General features: G+C 39.5%; 2 protein-coding genes across 4 annotated transcripts; one reads left to right on the top strand and one right to left on the bottom strand.

Moving 5' to 3' along the window:
* Positions 1-1,211: 1,211 nt before the first annotated feature.
* Positions 1,212-17,012, bottom strand: kptn (kaptin (actin binding protein)). Of its 3 annotated transcripts, XM_074611164.1 has the most exons (13): positions 16,711-17,012; positions 12,101-12,322; positions 9,723-9,805; positions 9,524-9,608; positions 9,346-9,400; positions 8,582-8,660; positions 8,045-8,118; positions 7,030-7,136; positions 3,952-4,047; positions 3,776-3,839; positions 3,538-3,673; positions 2,896-3,069; positions 1,212-1,620 (listed from the first exon to the last, which is right to left on the bottom strand). In XM_074611164.1, exons 2-13 carry the CDS (start codon positions 12,300-12,302, stop codon positions 1,456-1,458), a joined length of 1,320 nt encoding a protein of 439 aa, XP_074467265.1. In that variant the 5' UTR covers positions 12,303-12,322; positions 16,711-17,012; the 3' UTR covers positions 1,212-1,455. The 3 variants fall into 3 exon arrangements, with proteins under 3 accessions (XP_074467265.1, XP_074467264.1, XP_074467266.1); XM_074611163.1 differs by lacking the exon at positions 16,711-17,012 and having other exon boundaries at positions 12,101-12,563; XM_074611165.1 differs by lacking the exon at positions 16,711-17,012 and having other exon boundaries at positions 3,961-4,047; positions 12,101-12,558.
* A 3,800-nt stretch (positions 17,013-20,812) lies between these two features.
* On the top strand, positions 20,813-24,058 carry crx (cone-rod homeobox). Its single transcript, XM_074611583.1, has 3 exons — positions 20,813-21,341; positions 22,429-22,580; positions 22,792-24,058. Exons 1-3 carry the CDS (start codon positions 21,245-21,247, stop codon positions 23,428-23,430), a joined length of 888 nt encoding a protein of 295 aa, XP_074467684.1. The 5' UTR covers positions 20,813-21,244; the 3' UTR covers positions 23,431-24,058.
* Positions 24,059-25,904: the final 1,846 nt, after the last annotated feature.

A 25,904-nucleotide genomic window follows, 5' to 3' on the forward strand; every position in this document is an offset into this window, starting at 1 on the left:
GTGTGTAGTGTGTACGCATGAACGTGAGAGTAGAGCGAAAAAGAGCGCGGTGTGTGAGTGAAGGCAAGCAGGCAGAAGAGCAGTCTGAACAGTGTAGCCACAAGCGAGCGCGCTTTTTATACTTGTAAAAAGTTACAAACAGTCCCTTTAATACAGAAATGAAAAATGGTGTTGCTATTCTGAGACACACAGAGTCTTCAACTAAAAAGGAAGTTTTGCACTAGAAAGGAGCGAACTAATCCAGCTCCATCTGGATCTGTGTTGTTAAAAGTAACATTCTGAAATTCACCATTAAAGAGGACATATGTTCATTTTCAGGTTCACAGTTGTAATTTGGGGTTTCTACTAGAACATGTTTACATTCTTTAATGTTAAAAAAAACACATTATTTTTCTCATCCGGTCTACCTGCATACACCTGTATTCACCCTCGGGTCTGAAACGCTACGTTTTAGCGCTTGTCTCTTTAAGAAAACCAAGGAAAGGACGGAGGGTGTGGACATGCACCATGTTTGTAATCACACCTTCTTTAAGGTGGAGGGTAGAAATACAACCACAAGCTTTGGGACGAACTTCCCTGTCTTTCTCTACCTGAACGTTTCCTAACCGCGGTTTTGTATCAAGCAGAAGGGATGTGCTACGGTTCACAGCATTAAGAATAAAAAGAATATGCAATATACAGAGAAAGTAAAAATAAAGAATAAAACTTACTCCCATGCTTCTGTGGTGGCATTTCTTTTTTGTTAACATCTTCTCGTTTTTAACTCTGATGTTTATGAGCTGTTTGGTTTGTAACGTTAACACTTTATCATCAAATGAACACGTCTTCCAGACATTTGATCCCTGTTAATGTTTGTATATCAGAATTAAATGTCTATCTTAGTTTGAGCAGTTTACGTTTGCAGGAGGGCAGTTGCCGGAAAAGTCAGCATTGATACCGGCTCGCTGTTAGAGGGTTTTATAACCAACGTGAATATTCAATGAGTCTACATGTGACATAGGAAGGGGAGCCTCATCTGAACGGCTTGTTGAATCACATGTTTTCTGATCTAGACAGCCCACAATAAACTGACTGGGTCGTCTTATTTCACAGTTTATGTGTTAGTAGGAACTCCAGATACACAGACAGATGTGCAAAAGCACTGAAAAAGTAAGAAAAGGAAGAACACAGGCGATAAATAGCCATCACACAACAACAACAGTGAAAGTGTGTAGATCTAAATGTGATTTATTATCTGTAAATGACGGATGGGGTGATAATGTGTTGTAGAGAGTGTACGATCAGTTTCCTTTATCATCACCTACATTCAGTGAATTCAGTCTGTTTTGGGTGGTTAATGTGATGTTGGTGTCTGTCATGTTCAGGAATACACAACCTGAGAAAATCCTTCATGTTCCACCTGTAAATAAGGTAAAGGCTTCAGTGTGAACCATCAGGACCTGCACACAGTTTCTCTTAAGTTGATGGTGTCTGAGCAGTACACTCCTCTCTCTTAGCTGGAGCATCTTTCTCCTCAGCGTCTTGTGCTTTGGCTGACTCCGGCTCAGAGCCAGCTGTGAGTGCCGACAACCTCAGGGCGAGCCGCTCCAGGACCAAATCAGCAGTGCCGGTAAGAGTATGCTGAAAAGACAACACAACATTAAATGAGATATACAATATGTATAGACTACGGCTGTCAAAGTTACGCAAATTGGTTTTAACACCACTAATTTCTGGTATCATATGAAACTAGAAAACCTAATGAATCCATCGGTACCAACCATGTCATACTAGCTTGTCATGAAGGAGGTTAAATAACGCTCCAAACAAGAGCTGTTGTTGCCTGTTGGGCTGCAGTTTGCCATGTTATGATTTGAGCATATTGTTTATGCTAAATGCAGTACCTGTGAGGGTTTCTGGACAATATCTGTCATTGTTTTGTGTTGTTGATTGATTTCCATTAATAAATATATACATACATTTGCATAAAGCAGCATATTTGTCCACTCCCATGTTGATAAGAGTATTAAATACTAGACAAATCTCCCTTTAAGGTACATTTTGAACTGATAAAGAATGTGTGATTAATCTGTGATTAAATATTTTAATCATTGACAGCCTTAGTTTATATTTTAGCTCTATATTTGAACTTGCACCATTTTCTGTCTGAGATTTGAGGAAGTGAAAGCGGTGATGAGTGCTTTGTGTTGAGCTGGCGTTGGATGTGTGAGGGCGACAACGCTGACGGTGCATGAAGTGAGATGTTTATTGTTTAACAGCAGGAATCATTTCTCTTTGTGGTTTGTTAGAGTTGTTGGCCAACTTCAACCGCTCAGAGAATGATGCTTCAAGAGGCTTCACATAATGTCTGAAAAAACTCATTTAATAATATAATCGAGAAAAGCATTTTATTAAAGTATTTGGTCTTTATTTGATATTTGTGTTGGATCTCTTTCACTTTTCAAGCTTAGTTCTTATGTGGAAATGGGTCGTTTTTGACAATTACAGGCCACCACAAACAAAAGGAGCAGAAGAGACTGTAAAATCAGTTCTGCTGTAATTTCTCCTGGTGGCCAGTAGAGGTCAGCAACTACCTTATGCTTCAAGTCACTACTCCATTAGAAATAAAATAGCTTTTCTCCAGTTCAAGAGCATGGTTTGGTTTTTTAGGACATGGCAGGAGAACAGATTTTTGGATTTATTGTTGGTGCAACCAACTACACATATAACTATCAGCGGTTTGTTTAAAGTAGAAGTTTGGAGACATGTTTCAACTTCTTCTGTTTCCTCTGTTACCGTCTATAAGGGACACCGGATTGGTTTCCCCCAAAATGGGGCGTGGTCATGAGACTCTGGATGACGCGTTGCCGGTCTGATGTATCTTAGATTACTGTAACGCAGCTCTCTGCTACATACCTGTAAGATGTGCAGTCCCTTTAGTGTGAGGACAGCCAGCTCTCTCAGACCGTCCCCGGTCAAGTCTAAGTAGATGATGGACAGCAAAGGACTCTTGAAGCTCCTCCTCCACTGTAACCGAAACTGTCCATCTTGTCCTCTCCCTGACGGCTGGAATTTGTAACAGAGAAGTTCCTGCAAGGACGAAAGGCAGAGATACCATCGTCAAAAAAAAAATACTGAAGAAATTTTAGTAGTGTCCGAGGTGGAGGTGTTTCCACGGGAGAGACGATGATAAAGTGGAACAGATCACAGTAATCCAATAACGGTTAAAAAAAAAAGGAGATTTATTTCTAAAAAAGGCACTTGATTTAAGTTTCAGCATGGAAACAAGGTTTTCAATGTGCTATTCTATTTCAACCCCTTGAGCAGTTGAGATCTTAGGAAGATGAGTTGTTAACTCTTTACCATTTGAAAATAGCATGAGTATGTGTTAGTGTGTGTATGAAAGCCTGATATATCTTCTTCCTCTGTGCCATAGAGCTCCATTATTGTCCATAAACGAGTACAAAACACATCAGTGACAAACACTGTGTCACTGGGTGACATGTTCCTTCATCATCATGAACACACACACTGTACTGGGTTAGGAGGAGCTCTCACCTGCCCGTATGTTCCCAGTAGCACCTCCTTCTGCCCGTCAAAGTCCAGGTCAATGACCAGAGCACAGAGCACCGCGTCCCACTGGTCACTCTCTGAGAGGCACACCGAGCGAGACAAGCCTCGCTCCTGGACGTCTCTGAGAAAACACAAATAACACACATGTTCTGAGCTCAGTCGAGAGCAACTCTCTCAACCACAGAGATGATGATTACTCCCCTGATCTCTTCTGTATTCTGACCTGTAGACAACTGCCATCTCTATAGTACTGGTTACCAGGAGGTTGTAGCCTTCCTTTTCCACACCTGAACAAAGAAAAAGACACAGACAATCAAAATCCTGGATTTTTACCAGACTTATCCACAGAGACGGACAGGAACACTGAAGATGTGAAACTAAAACAGAGCAGTAACATACTTTTCTCACCGTTGGGCTCAGTTTGGCAGCTCAGAGGGAACAGCAGCACTGAAGAGATCGGACTGTCGAACTGGAACCGCCAGCTCTGCAAAACCTCTGATAAAAATAGATAGCACACCTGGGAATAGTCCTACAGTAATATCATGACTGCTGCATCTTGTAGTCATTTAATACAGAACCAAGTTGGACATTATACAAAAGATAGAAATCTTTCTTGACTTGAAAACTTGACCTCTAGGTTGCCCTTTACTGGTGAAATGAGGGAGAGAACGGGAGATAAAGACAGGGGAGACTACAAGCATCCGACAGTCTCCCCCTCATTCAGCCACTTCAGCCACCTCAGTCAGGGAGAGAAGAAGCAACCCCATCATCAGCTGGGGAGCCTCTGATCAACATACTGTATGTACAGTATTACAGCTGAAAGACAGCCTGAGCTTCAGTGTAGTACAGTAAAACATGCTTCTTATGTCCACTCTGAACATACATTACTTTGACCACTGTCGAGTGAGCCAGCGAGTGGAGGTGGTGTTAGCTAGCTAGTGCTAAACTAGATAGCAAGTCATCCTGCAGCTAGAACTAACTAGGCAGGTAGTGCAGCCTGAGTGACAGGAGCCAGCCTAGCAGTTAGCAGGAGATGTGTGTCATTGAAGACATCTTCCTCATGGTACTTTGTACTATTCTATTTACTTTGTACTATTCTATTCACTTTGTAATATTCCATTTACTTTGTAATATTCTATTTACTTTGTACTATTCTATTCACTTTGTAACATTCCATTTACTTTGTAATATTCCATTTACTTTGTAATATTCCATTTACTTTGTAATATTCCATTTACTTTGTAACATTCTATTTACTTTGTAATATTCCATTTACTTTGTAACATTCTATTTACTTTGTAATATTCCATTTACTTTGTAATATTCCATTTACTTTGTAATATTCCATTTACTTTGTAATATTCTATTTACTTTGTAATATTCCATTTACTTTGTAATATTCCATTTACTTTGTAATATTCCATTTACTTTGTAATATTCCATTTACTTTGTACTATTCTATTCACTTTGTAATATTCTATTTACTTTGTAATATTCCATTTACTTTGTACACTATAACTCTTGTTTTGTTTGTTATTATTTTGTATCTGTTTTTATTTATTATATGTTCGAAATAAAGTCTTTCATTCATTCATTCATTCATTCACTTTGTAACATTCTATTTACTTTGTAATATTCCATTTACTTTGTAACATTCTATTTACTTTGTAATATTCCATTTACTTTGTAATATTCCATTTACTTTGTAATATTCCATTTACTTTGTAATATTCCATTTACTTTGTAACATTCTATTTACTTTGTAATATTCCATTTACTTTGTAATATTCCATTTACTTTGTAATATTCCATTTACTTTGTAACATTCTATTTACTTTGTAATATTCCATTTACTTTGTAATATTCCATTTACTTTGTAATATTCCATTTACTTTGTAACATTCTATTCACTTGGGATGTAAATAAATCTGAGATAGTTTTTATATTATATTATATTATCATTCTATGATATATGAGTTAATAGAGGAGAAGTGAGAAAGGGGTAGGGTAATATAAGTTTTTCTTCTACCTACTCCTTTTCGGACACTATAACTCTTGTTTTGTTTGTTATTATTTTGTATCTGTTTTTATTTATTATATGTTCGAAATAAAGTCTTTCATTTATTCATTCATTCATTCACTTTGTAACATTCTATTTACTTTGTAATATTCCATTTACTTTGTAACATTCTATTTACTTTGTAATATTCCATTTACTTTGTAATATTCCATTTACTTTGTAATATTCCATTTACTTTGTAACATTCTATTTACTTTGTAATATTCCATTTACTTTGTAATATTCCATTTACTTTGTAATATTCTATTTACTTTGTAATATTCCATTTACTTTGTAATATTCCATTTACTTTGTAACATTCTATTCACTTTGTAATATTCCATTTACTTTGTAACATTCTATTTACTTTGTAATATTCCATTTACTTTGTAATATTCCATTTACTTTGTAATATTCCATTTACTTTGTAATATTCTATTTACTTTGTAATATTCCATTTACTTTGTAATATTCCATTTACTTTGTAATATTCTATTTACTTTGTAATATTCCATTTACTTTGTAATATTCCATTTACTTTGTAACATTCCATTTACTTTGTAATATTCCATTTACTTTGTAACATTCCATTTACTTTGTAATATTCTATTTACTTTGTAATATTCCATTTACTTTGCAAGTCATACAAGTCATGCTGCAGCTAGAGCTAACTAGGCAGGTAGTGCAGCCTGAGTGACAGGAGCCAGCCTAGCAGTTAGCAGGAGATGCGTGTCGTTGAAGATGCAGCGGGAAACTCCCATAGAGACGCGCCGGTCATCTTCCTCGTGGTACGGTACCACAGATAGTTAGCCACTGCCGAGCAGGCTGAAACGGGTAACAACTTGGAGAGGACTACTATGAGGGACAACTCAGAGACACCAGAGGGGGACAGATGTCTCGCTGAGTTCTGTCTGTACTCAAGGTGGCCGAGTAAAAGAGGCAGATGAGCAGTGGTTGCTTTATAGTGTGCTCCTGCTGGGGTTCGATGGGGTTAACCAATAGCAAAGCCTGTTAGAGGGCATAGCACAAAGTACAACTTCTCATTGTTCAAACAGTACTCCAAGATGGTTGCCCCCCCTGCTAGCCTTGTATTCACACTGTTTAAACAGCCAAAATGTGCTACTTTAGCCGTGTTACGTATTAGTAAACCAGATACACATGTTTAACTCATTTTAAATGAGCTGAATCAATAACATTAGTGTTAATATTGGGTTTTATTCAGTGATGGAGACTTTGCAGCCATTTTGTCACAGGTTTGTAGTTCTTTTCTTGACGTGGGATATATTGTAGATTCCTGATACCTCCCAACTTAATTGAATTACAACTAGGAGGCTAAACTTTTTTTCGAACTCGGATGCTCATAATTACGGTGTGAGCAATATGAGGACAGTGATTGTTCTGCGTTTGGTCTCTCTCACCTGGTCCTGTCTGGTTGACCAGAGCCAGTCCAACGCAGCCATTCTGACAGCCAAACGCTGAGAGTCGCCGGCCACCAGCGATACTCAACATATCCAACCACAGCACACTGCGTGGAGGGAGGGGAAACACAAGCAATACACACAGAGGGTTATGGATCATACATACATTCAGCTACATTTAGGTATTTGCTTTTTGACAGGGACAGAACTGAAACACCACTTTTTTGCATTCAGCTTTCACCGATCAGCCATAACATTATGACCACCTGCCTAATATTGAGTAGGTCCTCCTGACCCGTGGAGGCATGGACTCCACTAGACCTCTGAAGGTCTGCTGTGGTATCTGGCTCCAAGCCATCAGTAGCAGAACCTTTAAGTCCTGTAAGTTGCGAGGTGGGGCCTCCGTGGATCGGACTTGTTTGTCCAGCACATCCCACAGATGCTCCATTGGATTGAGATCTGGAGAATTTGGAGGCCGAGTCAACACCTCCGACTCGTTGCCGTCCACATGATGTAAAAGAAAACGTGATTCATCAGACCGGGCCACCTTCTTCCATCGCTCCGTGGACCAGTTCTGATGCTCACGTGCCCATTGTAGGCACTTTTGGTCGGTGGACACAGGTCAGCACGGTGCACCCTGACCGGTCTGCGGCTACGCAGCCCCATACGCAACAAACTGCTCCTCACTGTGTGTTCTGACACCTTTCTATCAGAACCAGCATTAACTTTTCAGCAGTTTGAGCTCCAGTAGCTCTTCTATTGGATCGGACAACACGGGCCAGCCTTCGCTCCCCATGTGCATCAATGAGCGGTCAGTGGTCTTAATGTTACGGCTGATCAGTGTATAAACACCTGAAAACCTCCTCTGTGGTAGTTCCCGCTACAGTAGGCGTCTTCAGGACCACATTTAGCGGTGATGACTCAAAAGGTGAAAACAACAGCAGCGTGTCTGTTGCGGTCGCGGCTGGTGATAACACATACAGAGCTAATAGAGCCAAAGGGACCTCAGACTAACTTGCTGGGCAGTTGTTGCAGTTCAGGGAAGAGTCTCTCCACCGGCTGCTCCTCAAACTGGTGGAGGGAGGCGTTCTGTTGGAGACAGGAGAGTCAGGCTGAATGATGAATCAAAGTCTCCTACAGATATGCAAAACTCATCACCATCTTGTTTTATCTCTTTTGCTCGGAAAAAAAGCCTTCCTGTAGCTTTCATCCCTTTTAACCCAAAAGTCTTCTCTTTGACAGAACAATGAATCTTGTTGTTTTTCTAACGTAGACGGGGAGTACTTAAACATCACAAACATCTGCATTTCTACAAAAACTGGGAAAACTCTGCCTATTGAAGAAGATCATGTGATGTGCTCGAAAGCATTACAACAGCTTTGATTGTTTTGAGAAATGAATCTTGTGTTTTCTGCTTTACACACTAGAGATAAGATAATTCTAGTGTTCTGGTCTTTTGCCATATTTACTTGTAAAATACCTAAACAAAACGTTGGTTTAATACCCCCCCACACACACACACTCCCAGAGGCTCCCCGGTCTCTGATCTGACCTCCTTGTACAGGTGGATCCTCTGATCGTGACCGCTGAGCAGAAACACCGTCTCTCTGCCTCCATCGTCACACTGCACTCTGACGGAGAGAGAAAAGATCGCTGAACTTTACCATCCAGATACACGGTCAGGTTTTCCCTGTCAGACGGCGTCGGTACAGAAGCTGCTGACTGACAATATGACGACACTAAAATCCACTCATGAATACAAGGATGAAACAGATTCAGAGCTGCATATTACATGAGATGTGGTAAAATTATTGACATCACTGCAAAATCAATTCCTTGCAGCAATAAAAGTAATGATTTAGTACGGTCAAAGTTAAGTGCAGCACTAATGTATAAAAAGTGAAAATAATACATTTATCAAATACTAAAAGCAGTACTGTATGTTTTAACTTATCCCCTTCCATAACTACATGGACTAGATGCACTTTAACCTTTGACTGCATAATTGCACTTTGGGATGCATTATGTGTTTAATGATATTGCACATGCAGACTGCCTATATCTATTTATTATGTATTTGATTATTTTTTATAATCATTGTCTTTATTATAACTATTTTCTTTTATATTGTTTTAGATTGTCTACTTACTTTTTACTGCCGTTTAAGACAGTATGCATATACGAGTTAGTTACCATGCAAACTGAGGTGTGAACTTGAGCTATCTTTGTGAGACTGATAAGCCAGGGTGAACCCCAAAGTTAAATGCTGTTGGTTGCCAGTGTATCACAGCTCTGCAGCAGCACCAGCAAACTTACTCTGTGTGGTACAGGTGGAAGGGCGTGAACTGCAACTCCAGATTCAGGCAACTCTCTGTTGAGAGACACACACGAACATCAGCATGAAAAACATCTGTCAGAGTAAGCGCTGTATACTTCAGGACTATGGCATGCCATTTCAGTCATAAATACATAAACAGGATGCTGCTTCACTCACGTGCAATAGACTCTAGATTGAACTCTGATCCAGGCTCATAGTCACAGTAGATGTTCAGGAAGGGCGTGGCTTTATCACCAGAGTCCTGCAGGAGTTCAGACATTATTAACAGTGCTTCTATAATTGTAGAAAGTATTACAACCCCTTATAGTAAAGTATACACATGCTATGACTTGTCCACTTCAATATGTGCAAATACCTTTACGAATGTGATGCCCACCACCAGGCCTCGCTTCGGTGGAGACTTGTTGAAGGCATCAATTGATACGATCTCTGCATCGACTAGAGGAAGAAGACGGCATCAACCAACAACCGACATGTACGGAAGAAAACAAGCTTCAGGACTAAAGTTACAAAAACGTCGTTATTAAAAAGAATTCTGATTAGCATACTTAATACTTCAAATACTGATTGGGCCATGACTTGTTGAAAATAATAATAGATAACGGTCAAATTAATTTGTGATGAGTTGATCAGTTGTTTCAATAATTATAGTTACTATCCCAATAAATGAATACACTAATCCAAAATAGACCAAGTTCAATGCACATTATCTCTTTGTCTTTTTTATTTACTGCATTTATGAAGAGGCTGAATCTGTAAGTGCTATCATAACGTTCAGTTCTTGCCCTATATTTAATTTATGAGGAGGAAATTAAATACAATAAAATTAAATTGGCCACTCATGAATTGGTGCGCTTCACATTCCCTCTTCATCATGTGGAATATTTTGACTTTAGCATGACACAGTTTAGGACTAGAGAGGAGGACGGGAGCTGTCACTGTTCAGCACATCTGGAAAAAGACTTCCAAACATTACATTATGTGTGTTTCCTGCAAGAGAGGAACAGCCCCACAGCGGTATTTATTTATTTATTAATTTAAAAAGGATCCCCATTAGCTAATACCGATGGCACCAGCTAGTCTTCCTGTGGTCCAAGCACGATATGGGACCTTTAATCCTCTGAGACCCACAAAAGACCGTTTTTTGTCTTTTTTAGTGGTATACATGAGGTCTTTAGGGGGAGATAGCAGGTCAACAGTAGATGTCACATAGAAGTGGTGTACATCATCTGAAAGCTGGGAACCTGAAGATTAATTTGAGATGCTGCTCAGCACTGTAGGTCAGGTTGTTCTAGGCTACTATGGGGACTACCATCATCACACATTATAATACAGTTGGGTTCATTGGATCCTCAAGAGTCTCAGCTTTACAGTGATATCCAGTTTATGTAATTCAAAGACTGTTTAGGGACCCCAGTAAGCATTTTATTTTGCCCCAAACTGCATGTGATTATCACAAAGTGGGCATGTCTGTAAAGGGGAGACTCGTGGAGACATAGAACCCATTTACATTCACATATCTGGAGGTCAGAGGTCAAGGGACTTCTTTGAAAATGGCCATACCAGTTTTTCCTCGCCAAAATTTGGCCCAACTTTGGAGCGGTATTTAACCTCCTTCCCAACAAGCCAGCATGATGAGGTTTTCTTGTTTCATATGATATCTGTACCTTCACTCTAGCTCTAAAACTGAACTTGCTGGAGCCTCGTAAAGCCAGTAAAGTTGGTCGGGATCGCTGGTCTCAAGAGGGTTGAGTAAAGACTCTGAATACTTCTCCACCACTGCACATATATATATATATATATATATATATGGCAGTGCATCCGTCAGTAATTGTAAGTGAAAGAATTACAAATAAACACAAAAAACTAAGTAAACAAAGAAACTACATTTCCAAGTATACAAGAAAGTAAAAAATAATGATAATAATAGTAATTATTAATTACGATATCGACAAAACTAAAAACAATAGTGAATTATAATGATTTTAATAAGGGTTAAAGCCATTGGCTATATACATATAGTAGGCCATACAGCCAAAAGCACTACAGTTAAAGGAATCAAAGCTAACTGATCAACATGACTGGTGTAATAATATATAATATAATTAGGGCTGACCTGAATGCTTCGAAGCTTCGAAGATTCAACCGTTGCCATGGTAACTGACCTCCAGATCAGTATTGATATATTGTTTATATATAATGATCTAATATATATGATCTAGATGTAGAGAAATGACTCCTGTCAGTGTTGGGTAGTAAACAATGCAAAAGAAAAAGTGCATAAGCTTCATAAATCTGTAAAATGGGACTGCAGCTGTCAGTATAAAGCAGCATGGTTTTCAGGTGAGTACCTGGGATGTAGGTGAACTGTGAGTACCTGGGATGTAGGTGAACTGTGAGTACCTGGGATGTAGGTGAACTGGACCTCATGTTAACTAACAGTACCTGGGATGCAGGTGAACTGGACCTCATGTTAACTAACAGTACCTGGGATGTAGGTGAACTAACAGTACCTGGGATGCAGGTGAACTGGACCTCATGTTAACTAACAGTACCTGGGATGTAGGTGAACTAACAGTACCTGGGATGCAGGTGAACTGGACCTCATGTTAACTAACAGTACCTGGGATGCAGGTGAACTGGACCTCATGTTAACTAACAGTACCTGGGATGCAGGTGAACTGGACCTCATGTTAACTAACAGTACCTGTGATGTAGGTGAACTGTGTGTACCTGGGATGTAGGTGAACTGGACCTCCTTGGCTACAGGTCTGATCTTGTGCTGCAGCTCCTGGTACCTGAAACACACCACCTTCCCTTTGAGAGTAGCCGCTAACAGCTGCTGCTGGCCGGCCTCACACAGCCCGTACACGTTGCTCTGCGACGGGAAGCGGCTGAAGCTGTCCTCCGAGAAGGGAAACGACTCTCTGAGCATCCTGCAGCAGGAACACTACACTGTAATGTCAAGAAGTAACTCTGATCATGGCTGTTCTGCTGCAAAACACAGGAGATTAACGCTTCATTCAGTGATAACACATGTGATTTAATCTGGAAGACAATTTCAAAGTGTCTGGTATATTTCTGGCTGGTTGTAAATCGACTAGTTTGGCTAAATCATGGATGGTTTATTAGAGAACCAAACGGGAACCAGATTGTCATGAAGCAAAACATCCGGGTTGGGAGGAGGAGGTTCTTCTTCTTCTGCAAACCATCTTAGAGGTGCATTACCTCCACCATCTGGACTGGAGTGTGGAGCAGGAGATTGTGCAGAAACAAAATTAAAAAAAAGAAGTAAAATAAAATAAAATAAAATAAAAATAATACAAATATATATATATATATATATTTTTTTACTTTTTTGGACATACTATACTAGGACCTTTTTTTGTTTACTTCAAAATACAATACTATGACTTTTTATGACTTTTTTCGACAAACTATACTGTGACTTATTTTTTCGACATAGGCCTACTATCTCTTTTATTTTTTTTCCGACATACTATGATATGACTTTTTTTATGTTTTTCGACATACTATAATGACTTTTTAAATTTTTTTCCAACATACTATAATATAACTTTTTTTTAATGTTTTTTGACATACTATAATATGACTTTTTCCAATTTTTTTTGACATGCCATACTATGACTTTTCAATCAACATACTATGACTTTTTTCCCACATACTATACTGTGAGTTTTTGTTGACATACAATATTCTGACTTTTTTCCGACATACTATATTATAACTTTTTAAAAGAATTTCGACATATGACTTCTTTTCAACATAGTATACCATGACTTTTATTTTTCTACGTACTACTCTGACTTAAAAAAAACTAATAATAATAATAATAATGAGGAAAACTCTAGATTCGTTTAACTAAATCAGTTTCTCTTAAAAACTGAATAATTTCACAGTATATGTTATCTGCTGTATTCCCCAATAGACCTGACAATGAAAAGTCCTGATGTTTTGTGAAAGGTGATTCCTCTGGATACTGTAATTCCTGCAGTGTATCAGTCCATGTTCCACAGTCTCTGATTGATTACAATATGTGCATTTCCCAGTTTTTTATTTTTTTTCAGAGGGCATCCAGAAGGTGGTGCCCTTTAGGCGAATGCCTATATGGCCTATGCCTTAAGCCGGCCCTGAATTCCAACAATATGAATTCAATATTTTATTGAAATAAAATAAATGTATGCTCTTCATGTATCAAACCATATCTGTCAGCGTTTAATCTTTCACAGCGCTATACCATGCAATTAAAACAAAACAAATTAAACTACAACCAAACAATACAACCCCTGTAATGACGTGCCTACAAACAATATAACTAAATTAAATTATATTTATATTTACATAACCATAACAACAACGAAAAATCAGTTTGGGCTGTGACAGATCCCTTGGTGAAATCTAACAGCAGATACAGTAACAAAATAAGCCACATCTTTACCAGCTGCAACAGTAATGTACACATTAATGCATTAATAATCATAATTCAATGATATCATATACATTATTCTGAAATGGCCCATTCTGCAATTTGAATACTTTAAGTATATTTTGATGCCAATACAGCAGGACTTTTACCTGACAGTGACCGTATTTCTTCACTGTGGTAGAGGAGTACTTTTGATCTCCTCTAATGCTCTTATTATTTGGTGCATTTTATTTACAGAAAGACATTTATGACCCAGTTATGTTTTATCCAAATAAAAAAACATTATGTCTATTGTGATAAAAATGAATAACACACTTAGTCAGACATGATAGTATACAGATAATACTGTAGGTGTTAAAATGATTGTACGTATTTAAATGAAGGGCAAACATACCGTTGTGTTTTCATTAGGGCCGCCTATTCAGCAGCATCTCCAGTATACAGTCACGTTAAAGACACGTCCACCAGATGTCAGTGAACACTCACTCTTCACCTCCAGCTTGTATTTCTACAAAGGTTACACAGAGAAGGAGAGAATAACCCTTAACCTAACCTGAGAAGGGACATAGACTTGGCATTTTTTAAGGTTTGATATTGTAAATCAATAAATTCTCTTTAAACAAGGATGCCACCTGCAGGGGAAATTTTCTAATTACGTTGGAGCAAATGTTTCTATAGCAGCTCATTTTCTATAAATATAGATATACTTATTGCAGAAGTGACAGTGAGAGTGAAATAGCACAAGGATAGCGTTGACACAGGCAGAAAACTTCTGACACACTTTTTATTTTTTATAAATTCAACAACAACTGCAGTTGCATTATCAACACTGCAGGCTCGGTGACACCTATTCATCGGTGGTGTGTTTTACAATGTCCAGCGTTGTTACGGGGGTGAAGCAGACGGAGGTCAGGCTCCGCGAGCTGCTGCTGCTCCATATTGAGACGGTTTCAGAGGTGGCAGTGTGCTACCCCCCACCCCCTCCTAATACCACCTGCTAATCCATCTGCAGGATTACTGTCCACTGTAATCACTCATCCTCCACACTGACACACCTCACCTCACTCTGCAACTCCTGACTCATTGCACACACACATGAACGTATTATGGCTGTACTTTAATATGTTACCGTGTTTTACACCTGGTGAAACACATTTCTCTTTGCCGACATGTTATTCTAACATCCAGGATCAACATTTGTCTCCCAACAGAAACACTGACCTAGAACACTGACAGCCGGCAGCAATTCAACGCTACTACTATTGTCTTTTATTTATTTAAAATAGGGCTGTCATATTTAACGTGATAATAACACTTTTCCACAAATTTGTTTTAACGCCACAAATTTCTTTAACCCATCATATGAAACTATAAAACCTGATGAATCCATCGGTACCAACCATGTCATACTAGCTTGTCAGGAAGGAGGTTAAATAACAATAAAAATGCACGCAAAAAAGGAAAAACTGTCATGTCCATTTTCAAAGGGGTCCCTTGACCTCTGACCTCCAGATCAGTGAATGTAAATGGGTTCTATGGGTACCCACGAGTCTCCCCTTTACAGACATGCCCACTTTATGATAATCACATGCAGTTTGGGGCAAGTCATAGTCAAGTCAGCACACTGACACACTGACAGCTGTTGCTGCCTGTTGGGCTGCAGTTTGTCATGTTATGATCTGAGCATATTGTTTTATGTTAAATGCAATACCTGTGAGGGTTTCTGACAATATCTGTCATTGTTTTGTGTTGTTAATTGATTTCCAATAATAAATATATACATACATTTGCATAAAGCAGCATATTTGTCCACTCCCATGTTGATAAGAGAATTAAATACTTGAAAAATCTGGAACAGATAAAAAATGTGCAAATAATTTGTGATTATGCTTCAACAGGCTTTACTTTTTTCCGTTTTTGCAGAGTACAAAATGTTCCAGAATTGCTTTAGTAATTACTGGATCCAGTAATGCAATACAACTCATATTCATAATGCATACATGTTGAAGATAGCTACCGATGTATGGAAATACAACAGTGCCCGTGGGCAACCCTGTCTTCTTCTGCCTTTGGCCACACGTTCTCATCCACATTATGCCTTCTGTTCTCTCTCATAATACACCTGGGAAAGAATCTCACTTATCTGCAGACATCCAGCATGCATTGCATCCCAGAGGGACGTCTGATGGTGAGGCTTGTGGTCATAAACGTTAAAAACAATAATAAAAATACTGGGAAAAATGATATAAATAGCAATAAGGGAGTTTGCTAACATAGATTTATTCAAATATTGTTCTTTAAGCACAATTTTAAGGTACTTTACTGGATTATTTCCATTTTACTTTTACTGCATTACATTTCAGGGGGGAATAGTTTAGGTTTTACTCTGCAACATTGATTTAAAATATAGATACTGGTTGCTTTTCAGATCAAGATTTTACAAACAGAAACATGATCTTATAAGATACACTTTTGGCTTGTGATCCCTTACCAAAAAAAAGGAGTGTCATCTAAAGCTAGGTTTGGTATCATCTTCAAAAACATTTTATTTTACGTGTATTTCCCAATTTGGCCCTTTATCAAAGTCGCTCACATCTTTACATTATCAGGCTTGCCCATTTTTTCTTGCTTGCAACACATCAACTTCGAGGACAAAATGTCCACTTGCTGTTTTATATGTCCCCCCCACTGCCAGGTGCCATTGTACCTGGTGACGAGATTAAAGTCATGCAGTCTGTTATGTGTCTCTCTAAAGGACAGCACAGACCCTCATAATAGCTTGGAGTAAAACAGGTTTTTAGTTAGATGTCTGAAATAAGGTCAGTGGTAAACACAAGCTGAAGAGATTTTAACGTTTTGTTCTACGGGATGATAGAAAAGATATTCGCACACTTACAGTAGATCTCTGCAGTATTCCATTTTATTCTGAGCTTTCGGTCTGTCAGACCTTCATCAGAGCATATATGATTCAACAAAGGACAGGCTGGTAGAAATAACCAATCCCATTCTAATCATTGTCAGTATGCAGTGCATGTGCACACCCTGGTGGTAGAAGCTCCACCTCTTGGGAAGTGTAGTTCTAGTAGAGAACTGTGAGGCATACAAATAGATGCCATATTTGTTTTATAATACAAAATACACAAAAGAGGTGGAACACAGTGAATAGAGATATAACACATATATATAATCACGAAGCACCTAATAGTAATATCATACATTTTCATGATTGGGGCTTTGAGAAGGATCAGGCTTGAGCCATCATAAATCAGAGATCCCCAGATCTATAAGAAAAAACAAAAATCTCAAAAAAGAGACAATAGAACAAAGAGCTATGGAGGGGTATCAGGTGAGGGCCATCATAAACCATAGAACTGAAGAAAACATCTTGGATTACAGCACAACACTCATCAAAATCCTTCAATCAGTGGCAGAATATTTTTGGCATCATTGGGCAAAAATCCCATAATAACATTTCAGCATATTGTAATTCAAGTGTTCTGAGAGAAAACTAAACTTCTGCTCCTCCTCATGGCGCTGACGGGAGACTTTGACCAATCACAGGTCATTTCATTGAGAGAGCGAGCGTTCCTATTGGCTGTGCTCCGTTCATGTGACCGAAACTTGGCGTTCCTTCACCAGATTTCACAATGGCGACGGCGTCACAAACTCATTTTACAGCTAAACCGTGCACTACAAGATGATTCTGAAAACATTTGAGGCGAGAAATGGGCATTAACGTAACATAATATTGATTCATATTTGATCAGAGCTGCCTAGTTTGACCGTTTGGTCGGAGTTCGCGAGTGATTGACAGCCGGCTCTCATAGACGGCAGCTGGACAGCAGACCTCAGATCAGCTCTTACTGCTTGTTTTCCTCCGGTATGTAAAATCTTGCAGATGCCGTTAGAAGCACCGGAGGACACTGGAGGACGCAGAGGCACATGCTTTTTGTCAGGTTACCTGTTTCATGTACTACTGTCACGGTATAGCGACCGTTTTATAAAAATAACTTTTTTTAATCATATTTGCTCCAAGCTCCCCTACTGCAGCTTTAAGGCCTCGTTAACGTTTTGTTCTATAAGACATAAAATACGTCAGTAAATATCCAAGTCATGAATGTTGAAGCCTTTATGTGTCTTAAAAAAGTCTAAATGAGACGACTAAATGTCATCACGCCGACTCGTCCTTTCACACTTCAAAAAATCATAAAGTGGTGTTCATTAGCAGAGATTATCTTGCTGAACAAAACGTGTAAATATCATAAACGTTTGTTCGCCACAGAGCTTATTTTCTGCAATAATCCAAAAACCCGATGGAACAATCCCATTGGCTGTTAGTGGAGGGAACCAGAGGGAGATGATCACTTCCTGGTTGGCCTACAACAATACGTCATCCCTGGAGCACTCTATTGGGCTTTATGGTGACTCAGCAGGTTGAAGAATCTCAGAGTGGACCGACATCAGCTATCTGTTTCATTGTTGGACTGTCTCATTAACCAGAAGGACATCAGAGGGATGTTGAAACCACAGCTGATTGTTGAACATCATGGTGCTGTGGTCTATAACAGTATGGTGCTCCAACTGGGACTATGTGTCCTAACAGGACTGGGGAGGGGGGTTAGTGGCGGCCAGCCGAGCTGCTGGTGGCACCTAGTTTGCACAGAGGAGATTATTACAGTGTGTGTGTGTGTGTGTGTGTGTGTGTGTGTGTGTGTGAGAGTGTGTGTGTGGGTGTGCAGGGTGACTGATTGGGGCTGACAGCAGCCTCTGTATTGCTGGCTGGCCTGCAGATTTAGCCGACCTGTTTTAGACACTCTAATCTGGATTAACTGCAGCAGTGTGTCAGTGGGGACGAGAACGAACCAGAGCTTCCTCCACCCTCTGCCCCTTCACCTGCTTCTCCTCCATCCCTCTCACTCCCCCTCCCTCCCTCCGTGTACCTATACCCCCCCTCGCCTCTCCTCCTTCCCATCGGTTACATCCACCTGTTCTCTCTTTTATTTCTGTCTTCCTCAGTACGTTGAACACAAACTCTGTTCTGTCTTGAAATAAAAACGCTTGCGTGTCTCTGTGAGTCCATCTTTAGAGGGGAGGGGAGGGATTATACCAGCTCACTCCTCTTCCCTACTTCCCTATTTGCTGTTGCAGCTACAAGCGGTTCCACTAGATTGCATCACCATCATCAGTATCATCAAAAGATCTCACTTTTTTGTTTTTAAAGATCCCACCTCAGAATCCACATTTTGTCCAGTAATCGCAATGCCTCATAATAATAATAAGTCAACAATATTTCAATGCAGCAGGAGAACAATGCATGCACATGCACAGTTTAGTCACAATACATGTGCATGTGTATATCTCGGACTCAATCCTGAGCAATATTCTCTCAGTGGCAACACTGTAGTCCACAAAAAACAACTCCTGTTTAGTAGTAGTAACTAGTTAGTAGTGTCCATTTATAGGTTTCCATGCGGTGCCAGCCATCTAGCTCTGAATCCTCCGTCCATGCTGCTCTCTCTCCTTCAGTTCTCCTGTTGCCACATTCTCCATCTTCTGCAGTTTTCTTGTCTTTCTTTTCTCCCAGTCGACACATGGACCACACGTTTCCTCCGTGTGGTTACAGTTCCCTCCAGCCTCCTTTCCTGCTCCACCACTGAACGGATTGCTCCGTCTTTCCTCCCTTTATCTGGAGATAAGATACTTACTTTTCAGATAAAGCATATTATGATAAATCAAATGAGCTTTGTCAGTTTTGTGAATCTGTGTGTTTGTGTGTGTGTGTGTGTGCGTGTGTGTGTGTGTGTGAGGGTGTGTTTGTGTGTGTGCATGCAGCTGTTTTGGAGATAAATGTAATCTGTCAATTATGTGTGAATGTATGAACTGCAACTGCAGCAGCAGGTTAATTGATCAGCAGGAGGACAGCAGGCTTTGAGGGATAAAATGAGAATTGAAAGGAGAACATTGTAATATTTCTGAAATAGAAATCCTTAGGATAAAGATAGAACTTTATTAATCCGAAGGACATTGTTTTCTCACGGTATTGCTCAAAATTATAACAATAAAAATCTCAACAGAGTAATAAATATTAAGTGTATAAGAAGTAATATTAACATCAGTGCAAAATAGACTAGCAATAAGAGTAAAATAAGTAAACTAAAATAGAAAAGTAGATAACAACATCATAAGAATCAAAACAAGAGTAATAAATGAAGTAATATTAACACCAGTGCCTAGTAAAATAACAATAAAAATAAGATAAAATAGTAAAATAAGTAATCTAAAATATAAAAGTAGACAACAACGTAAGAATCGAAACAATAGTAAAAATATAAAAGTGTATAAGAAGTAATATTAACACCAGTGCCTAATAGAATAACAATAAAAGTACAAAAGTAAGATAAAATACTTATATAAGAAAACTAAAATAGAAAGTCATAGGCTGTTGTGCATTATATTGAAAGTAATATTTCTTTATGTTCTTAATATGCCTTGTACAAAGTATTTCCTTTTATAATTGTAATATAACTTATTATTTTTAATGGACCTTCCCAGCATGTTGCTTTCAATATATTGTGCAATATTACTTTGTATTACTTGCTGTTTATTTTCACTGAAACAATTATATAAAAAGGGAAATATTTCTTTGCAAAACTATTTTAGTCATAAAATGTGGATTTAATTTTTTTGAGTATTTTTTTTCTTCTTCTTCTTATTAATATTATGAATAGTAGTAGTAGTAGTAGTAGTAGTAGATATTAGTAGTAGTATTAGTATTAGTATTTATACTTGAACTAGGTTACTTTCTTGTAAAGCTTGTATGTATGTATTTAATCCAAATGAGTGATGATCAAAGACGAGAATCAGAAAATCATTTCGAATTTATGAGAATAAACTTTGTGTAACTTTGGTTTGTCTTATGATGTAGCCTGTTGCTTTGGTTTACCTTGTGTGTGTGTGTGTGTGTGTGTGTGTGTGTGTGTGTGCGTGTGTGCATGTTTGTGCGTGTGTGCGTGCATGGTGGGAGTGGTTTGCTGAAGCCACTTCTTGCTTCCCTCTAATTAGCAGCGTGTGCCGGTAAAGAAAGTCAGTCCTCTCGACCTCTCCAACGCGCAGAGGCACCACCTGTTCACCACTTCACCTGTGTGATGACTAACGGTGAGAAATCCGACTTGCAGAAGCAGTTCGGATGCTCAGTGCACGGTAGTGTCATCTGCTGCTGCTAAGCTGACAGACAGGAACAGCTGAAACTGCAGGTAGAAGAAAAAAAGAAAAAGAAAAAGAAAAAAAGAATCACTTTGAGTGTTTCTGTGGAGAAGTTCTGCAGGTTGGATCCGACGCACCGATTTGTTGGAGCTCTGAGGTTGGCCTCAGTTGTTGCATCTCCGACAGACAGACAAGTCAGCTGCAGGACTTAAAAGCCTGCTGCAAGGATGATGTCCTACATAAAGCAACCTCATTACACCATGAACGGGTTAAATCTGCCTGGCCCCGGAATGGATGTGCTGCACACAACCATCGCTTATCCATGTAAGTAACAAATCTATTTTTTAAACGTTTTTTTTTTGTGTTTTTCTTTTATGCATTTGTGTCTTGCTGTTTCTAGTAATTTTGAGTGTATTCCACCCAAAATGATGCGTAAAGACGCGCAGGCTGTGCGTAAAGCTGCTGCGTAAAACAAGGATAAGCAGTTTATTTCATAGGAATATTAACAAAAGTTTGGATATTTATGATTAAATAGTAAAATATACTATAAATGTATCATTACTACACGAATTTAACCAAAGAAAAATATGTAATAGATGTAGTAGATTGTTGATTTAAAGAAAAGTTAATGGATAGGTTGTTTTATAATTTTATTCTCAGGTATTGTCTTATTTATTGTAGTATTTATTTAGTGTACTATTTATAGATTTTAAGGGCTGAGAGACAGCCATCAGGGTAAAATGCATTTCACTGTACACTGTATTTTTAAATGCATATGACAAATAAACTTTTAACTTGAAACTTAATCTTATAATTTCTACATGACTCTTCTGCCGTAGATATAATGTGTTACCACAGATAGATTTATTAATACGCAGATACAATGAAGTCACTGTGGAAACGTCGCTGACTCTCAAATATATGAAAAATTCCTGTGATTACATCTAATATTTCCTCACTATACTTTTTCTTAAACAAATGTCTGTGTGCCTTTGAGGGCAGATATATATATATATATATATGTATATATATATATATATATATGTATATATATATATATATATATGTATATATATATGACTTTTACTGCACAAATTATAGTTAAATGAATAAACTGTTTGTCAACTCTTGAAAGAATCAGTGATATAAGGAGCAAATACACTTTGTCTTCATATCGGTCACAAGCAGATTGTAGAAAACAAGTCAGGATTATGAACAGCATCATGATGTACTGTGAAGTTTCCATTAATATTTGTATTTGTTGTCATCCTCACGCACATAATCACATGTCATGTTGCCTTTTAAACATGTCATGAGCCTGAGTTGTGCTCATAATTCAGGTCAACTCTCTCTCTGCTGCTGCCAGATTAATAATCCCCTCTCTTCTCTATCTCTCTCTCTGGGTTTGCAGCCACTCCCCGGAAGCAACGCAGGGAGCGCACCACCTTCACCCGGACACAGCTAGACATCCTGGAGGCGTTGTTCTCCAAGACCCGCTACCCAGACATCTTCATGAGGGAGGAGGTGGCCCTCAAGATCAACCTGCCGGAGTCACGTGTGCAGGTACTGGATGCTGCAGCCCAGATGGAGGCCGTACTGTTCAGTGTTTGTGGGTTACTTACAGTGAGAAGTATGCATATGCATTTGTAGTAACACCTTAGTTACATAAGTCACTCTTCTCACCTCAGTACCCCACACCTCTAACTATTTAACTCCAGATGTTTGCATGTCTGACGGATGTTTTCATGTTGCATCTTCTTCTCTGTGCCTCCAGGTTTGGTTTAAAAACCGCCGTGCCAAGTGCCGTCAGCAGCAGCAACAGAGCAGTGGCCAGTCCAAGCCCCGTCCTCCCAAAAAGAAGGCCTCTCCAGTGCAGGAACCCAACGCCCCTGATCCTCTTCCTAACCAATCTGGCTCCTACAGCCCGTCCTCTGTCCAGTCAGGCCCCAGCCTGGTGCCGAGCTCCAGCACTGGAAACTCGGCCGTGTCCATCTGGAGCCCAGCAATCTCGCCCTTGCCCGACCCTCTGGCCTCCTCCTCGGCCCCCTGCATGCAGCGGCCATCACCTTACCCCATGAGCTACGGCCAGCCGTCGGCCTACACCCAAGGCTACGCCAGCACCACCTCCTACTTCACCGGCCTGGACTGCAGCGCCTACCTGTCCCCCATGCACTCGCAGCTGTCAGGCACCGTGGGCGCCCTCAGCCCCATCACCGTGCCCTCGATGGGGGGCTCCCTAAGCCAGTCCCCGGCCTCGCTGTCCTCGCAGGGCTACAGCACGGCCTCCTCCCTGGGCTTCACCTCTGTTGACTGCCTGGACTACAAGGACCAGCAGGCCTGGAAACTGGGCTTCACCACAATGGACTGCCTGGACCACAAGGACCAAAACTCCTGGAAGTTCCAGGTCCTCTAGAAAAGCGAGAGAGGGTGGTGTTCATGTGAGATAGTGTGAAGCAGTTCTGCCAGAGGACTTGTTATCTTTCATTTTCAGTTGCTTGTTTGTAAGATTTTTGTTTTATTTTCTAAAGGTGACCTCTGTAGAAAAGCATTTTATGTGAATGAGTTTGGAAATGAAGTGACCAGTGACTGTCATCAATGCTGCCTGACTGCAAATCCGATCTGTTGTCTTCTTCATGCTGCGTTAAATAAGGGAACAAAAGCCTTTAAAGAGTTTGTAGGGAAATACTGGAGCTGTATGTGTGGAAACCCACCGAGCCATCTCTTCTTTTAACGTGACAGACACACGACATGTGTTTCATTTTTAAACTTGCATTGTCATAGTGAAAGGAGAGCTGCTACGACAGGACGGAGCTCTGGAGTCCGATAGGTCACCTCCTCCTTCAGGGTCTCATTGTTTTATGCTATTTATTATTATTAATTTATGCTACATATAAACATGTCATTTGGTTTAGATATTTTTCAGCATGTGTGTTGCGTATTGCAGTGTTAGCCTTTAGTGTTATCATCCCCCAACTGTTTGATGGAAAAATTTAGATCTTCTGTTTTTAGCTGTGTGACATATTAAAGTGATCTATTCTTTACACTCTGTGTACTGACAATCATTGAAATGAATTTGTGTTTGCATGGTCGTAGTCTGTTTAGAGTTCTACATTGATCCACAGCTGGAGGTCCGGATGGAGACTGGACCCAGTGGATGTAAAGGGCCCACGTAGTGGTTCAGGTCTGGACCCGTCACGGCTCTCACTGGTCCATCTTGGTTATTTTAGCTTATCTGATTCTGGGAGTGTCCCAATCCTCTTATCCTCCCTTCAGCAATGCCCTAAGTGAATTAGTTAGGATTATTGCCCTATCCCCTCTGTCTCTCACCCGTCTCACCCATCTCGGCCTTCTCTTCCTTTCCTGTCTCTCTCCTCGTCTTCTCCCTCCATCTTTCTCCACCTTTCTTTATTCTCTCGTCTCTACCTCTGCCTGTTTTCCTCTCAGCTCGTCTGTATCTTCCCACGTCTCCTGTTGCACCACGTTCCGAAACATATGAATCAATGCCGTTTAATAAAACATTTTGACCACAGTTGTTTTTAATGAATTGTTCCATCTCTGAGATATATCTAGATATTTTATCAGCTCAGTGGTTCCCCGTCTTTCAGCCCCACCAATCTCCCCAACTCCTCCGACTATTTGGTAATCCCCACATGACCTGATTACAGCCACGCAAATTCAGCTACGACATCAAATATGTGAAAATGTTTTATCGAGGTGTGTGTGTTGTGAAGGAAGAAGATTGTCTGTTACCTAACAAACATCGACTACCCTCTCATTGATTCCCATGACATCATTTGTCATCTTTTTAAAGCTAAATTGAATTGTCATTTTACAGCAGGAGCCACAACACATCTAACATAAGGTTTTATTGTTTTAAATCAATATACAAGGCTGGATCAGGTATCACTCCTTTCTCCTGTTATTCTGATATAAATGATCAAATATAATTCTATTTTTTTGTTGCTATGTAAATCATACGTCCTCAAACATGTAAAATGTCACAACATTTTGATTATAAATTCAGATCCACTGCACGGAGAGATGCGAGAGACATTTCAAAGCATTTTTCTGCACTCAACACCGACCTAATCCCACTCTGTGCTGGTTTAATCCCTCTGCCCTCCTTCTCCCCAGTGTGATTGGTTAATCCCTGCGTCTGGCCATCCTGATTGGTTAACCTCTCTTGGAGGGTGCAGTGCACTTGTAATCTTCCCCCTCAGCACTGAGAGTTTCAGACAGACATTTGTGCTGTAATCCCAGGGAGGAGCAGATGTGATGGGGGATGGACGCCACCGGGCAGACCTTGAGGAAGGTGACCGCCGCAAAACAAAAACACGGCACGCGGTCTGAGGAGGAAACCTTCAGGCCCCGCTTCCTTCCACAAGTGGTGGAAGAAGATCCTTTACTTACTTAAAAGTATCAATACCACAGTGTAGAAATACTCTCTTACGTGTACCAAAAGTACAAAAGTATTAAGTACTCATTATGTAGAATATTATATATTATATAACTGGAGGATGCATTCATGTGTAAGCACCACTAATAAAGGTAGGGCTGATTGAACTACTTTATGTACTGACTGGTAGTTTAACTCATAATAATACATAATCATTTATTAGTTGAACTACAATATTGGACTCCAAAATGTAGTGGAGTGGAAATATAAAGTAGCATAAATTGGAAATACTCAAGTAAATTACTTCAAAATAACTATAATACCACAGTATTACTATAATACTCCAGTTGTATTACATCACTGGAATTTACAAGCACTGTTTAAAACGAGAAATTTAAGAAAGAAACGTTTTAGGAACAGTCCCAAGCGTTGGTTGACAGTAATTGTTACAGGTCAAAAACGTATACAGGTTTGATAAGAGCTTGCTCTGG

Source organism: Sebastes fasciatus, chromosome 16 (assembly GCF_043250625.1).
Source record: "Sebastes fasciatus isolate fSebFas1 chromosome 16, fSebFas1.pri, whole genome shotgun sequence".
Lineage (NCBI taxonomy): Eukaryota > Metazoa > Chordata > Actinopteri > Perciformes > Sebastidae > Sebastes > Sebastes fasciatus.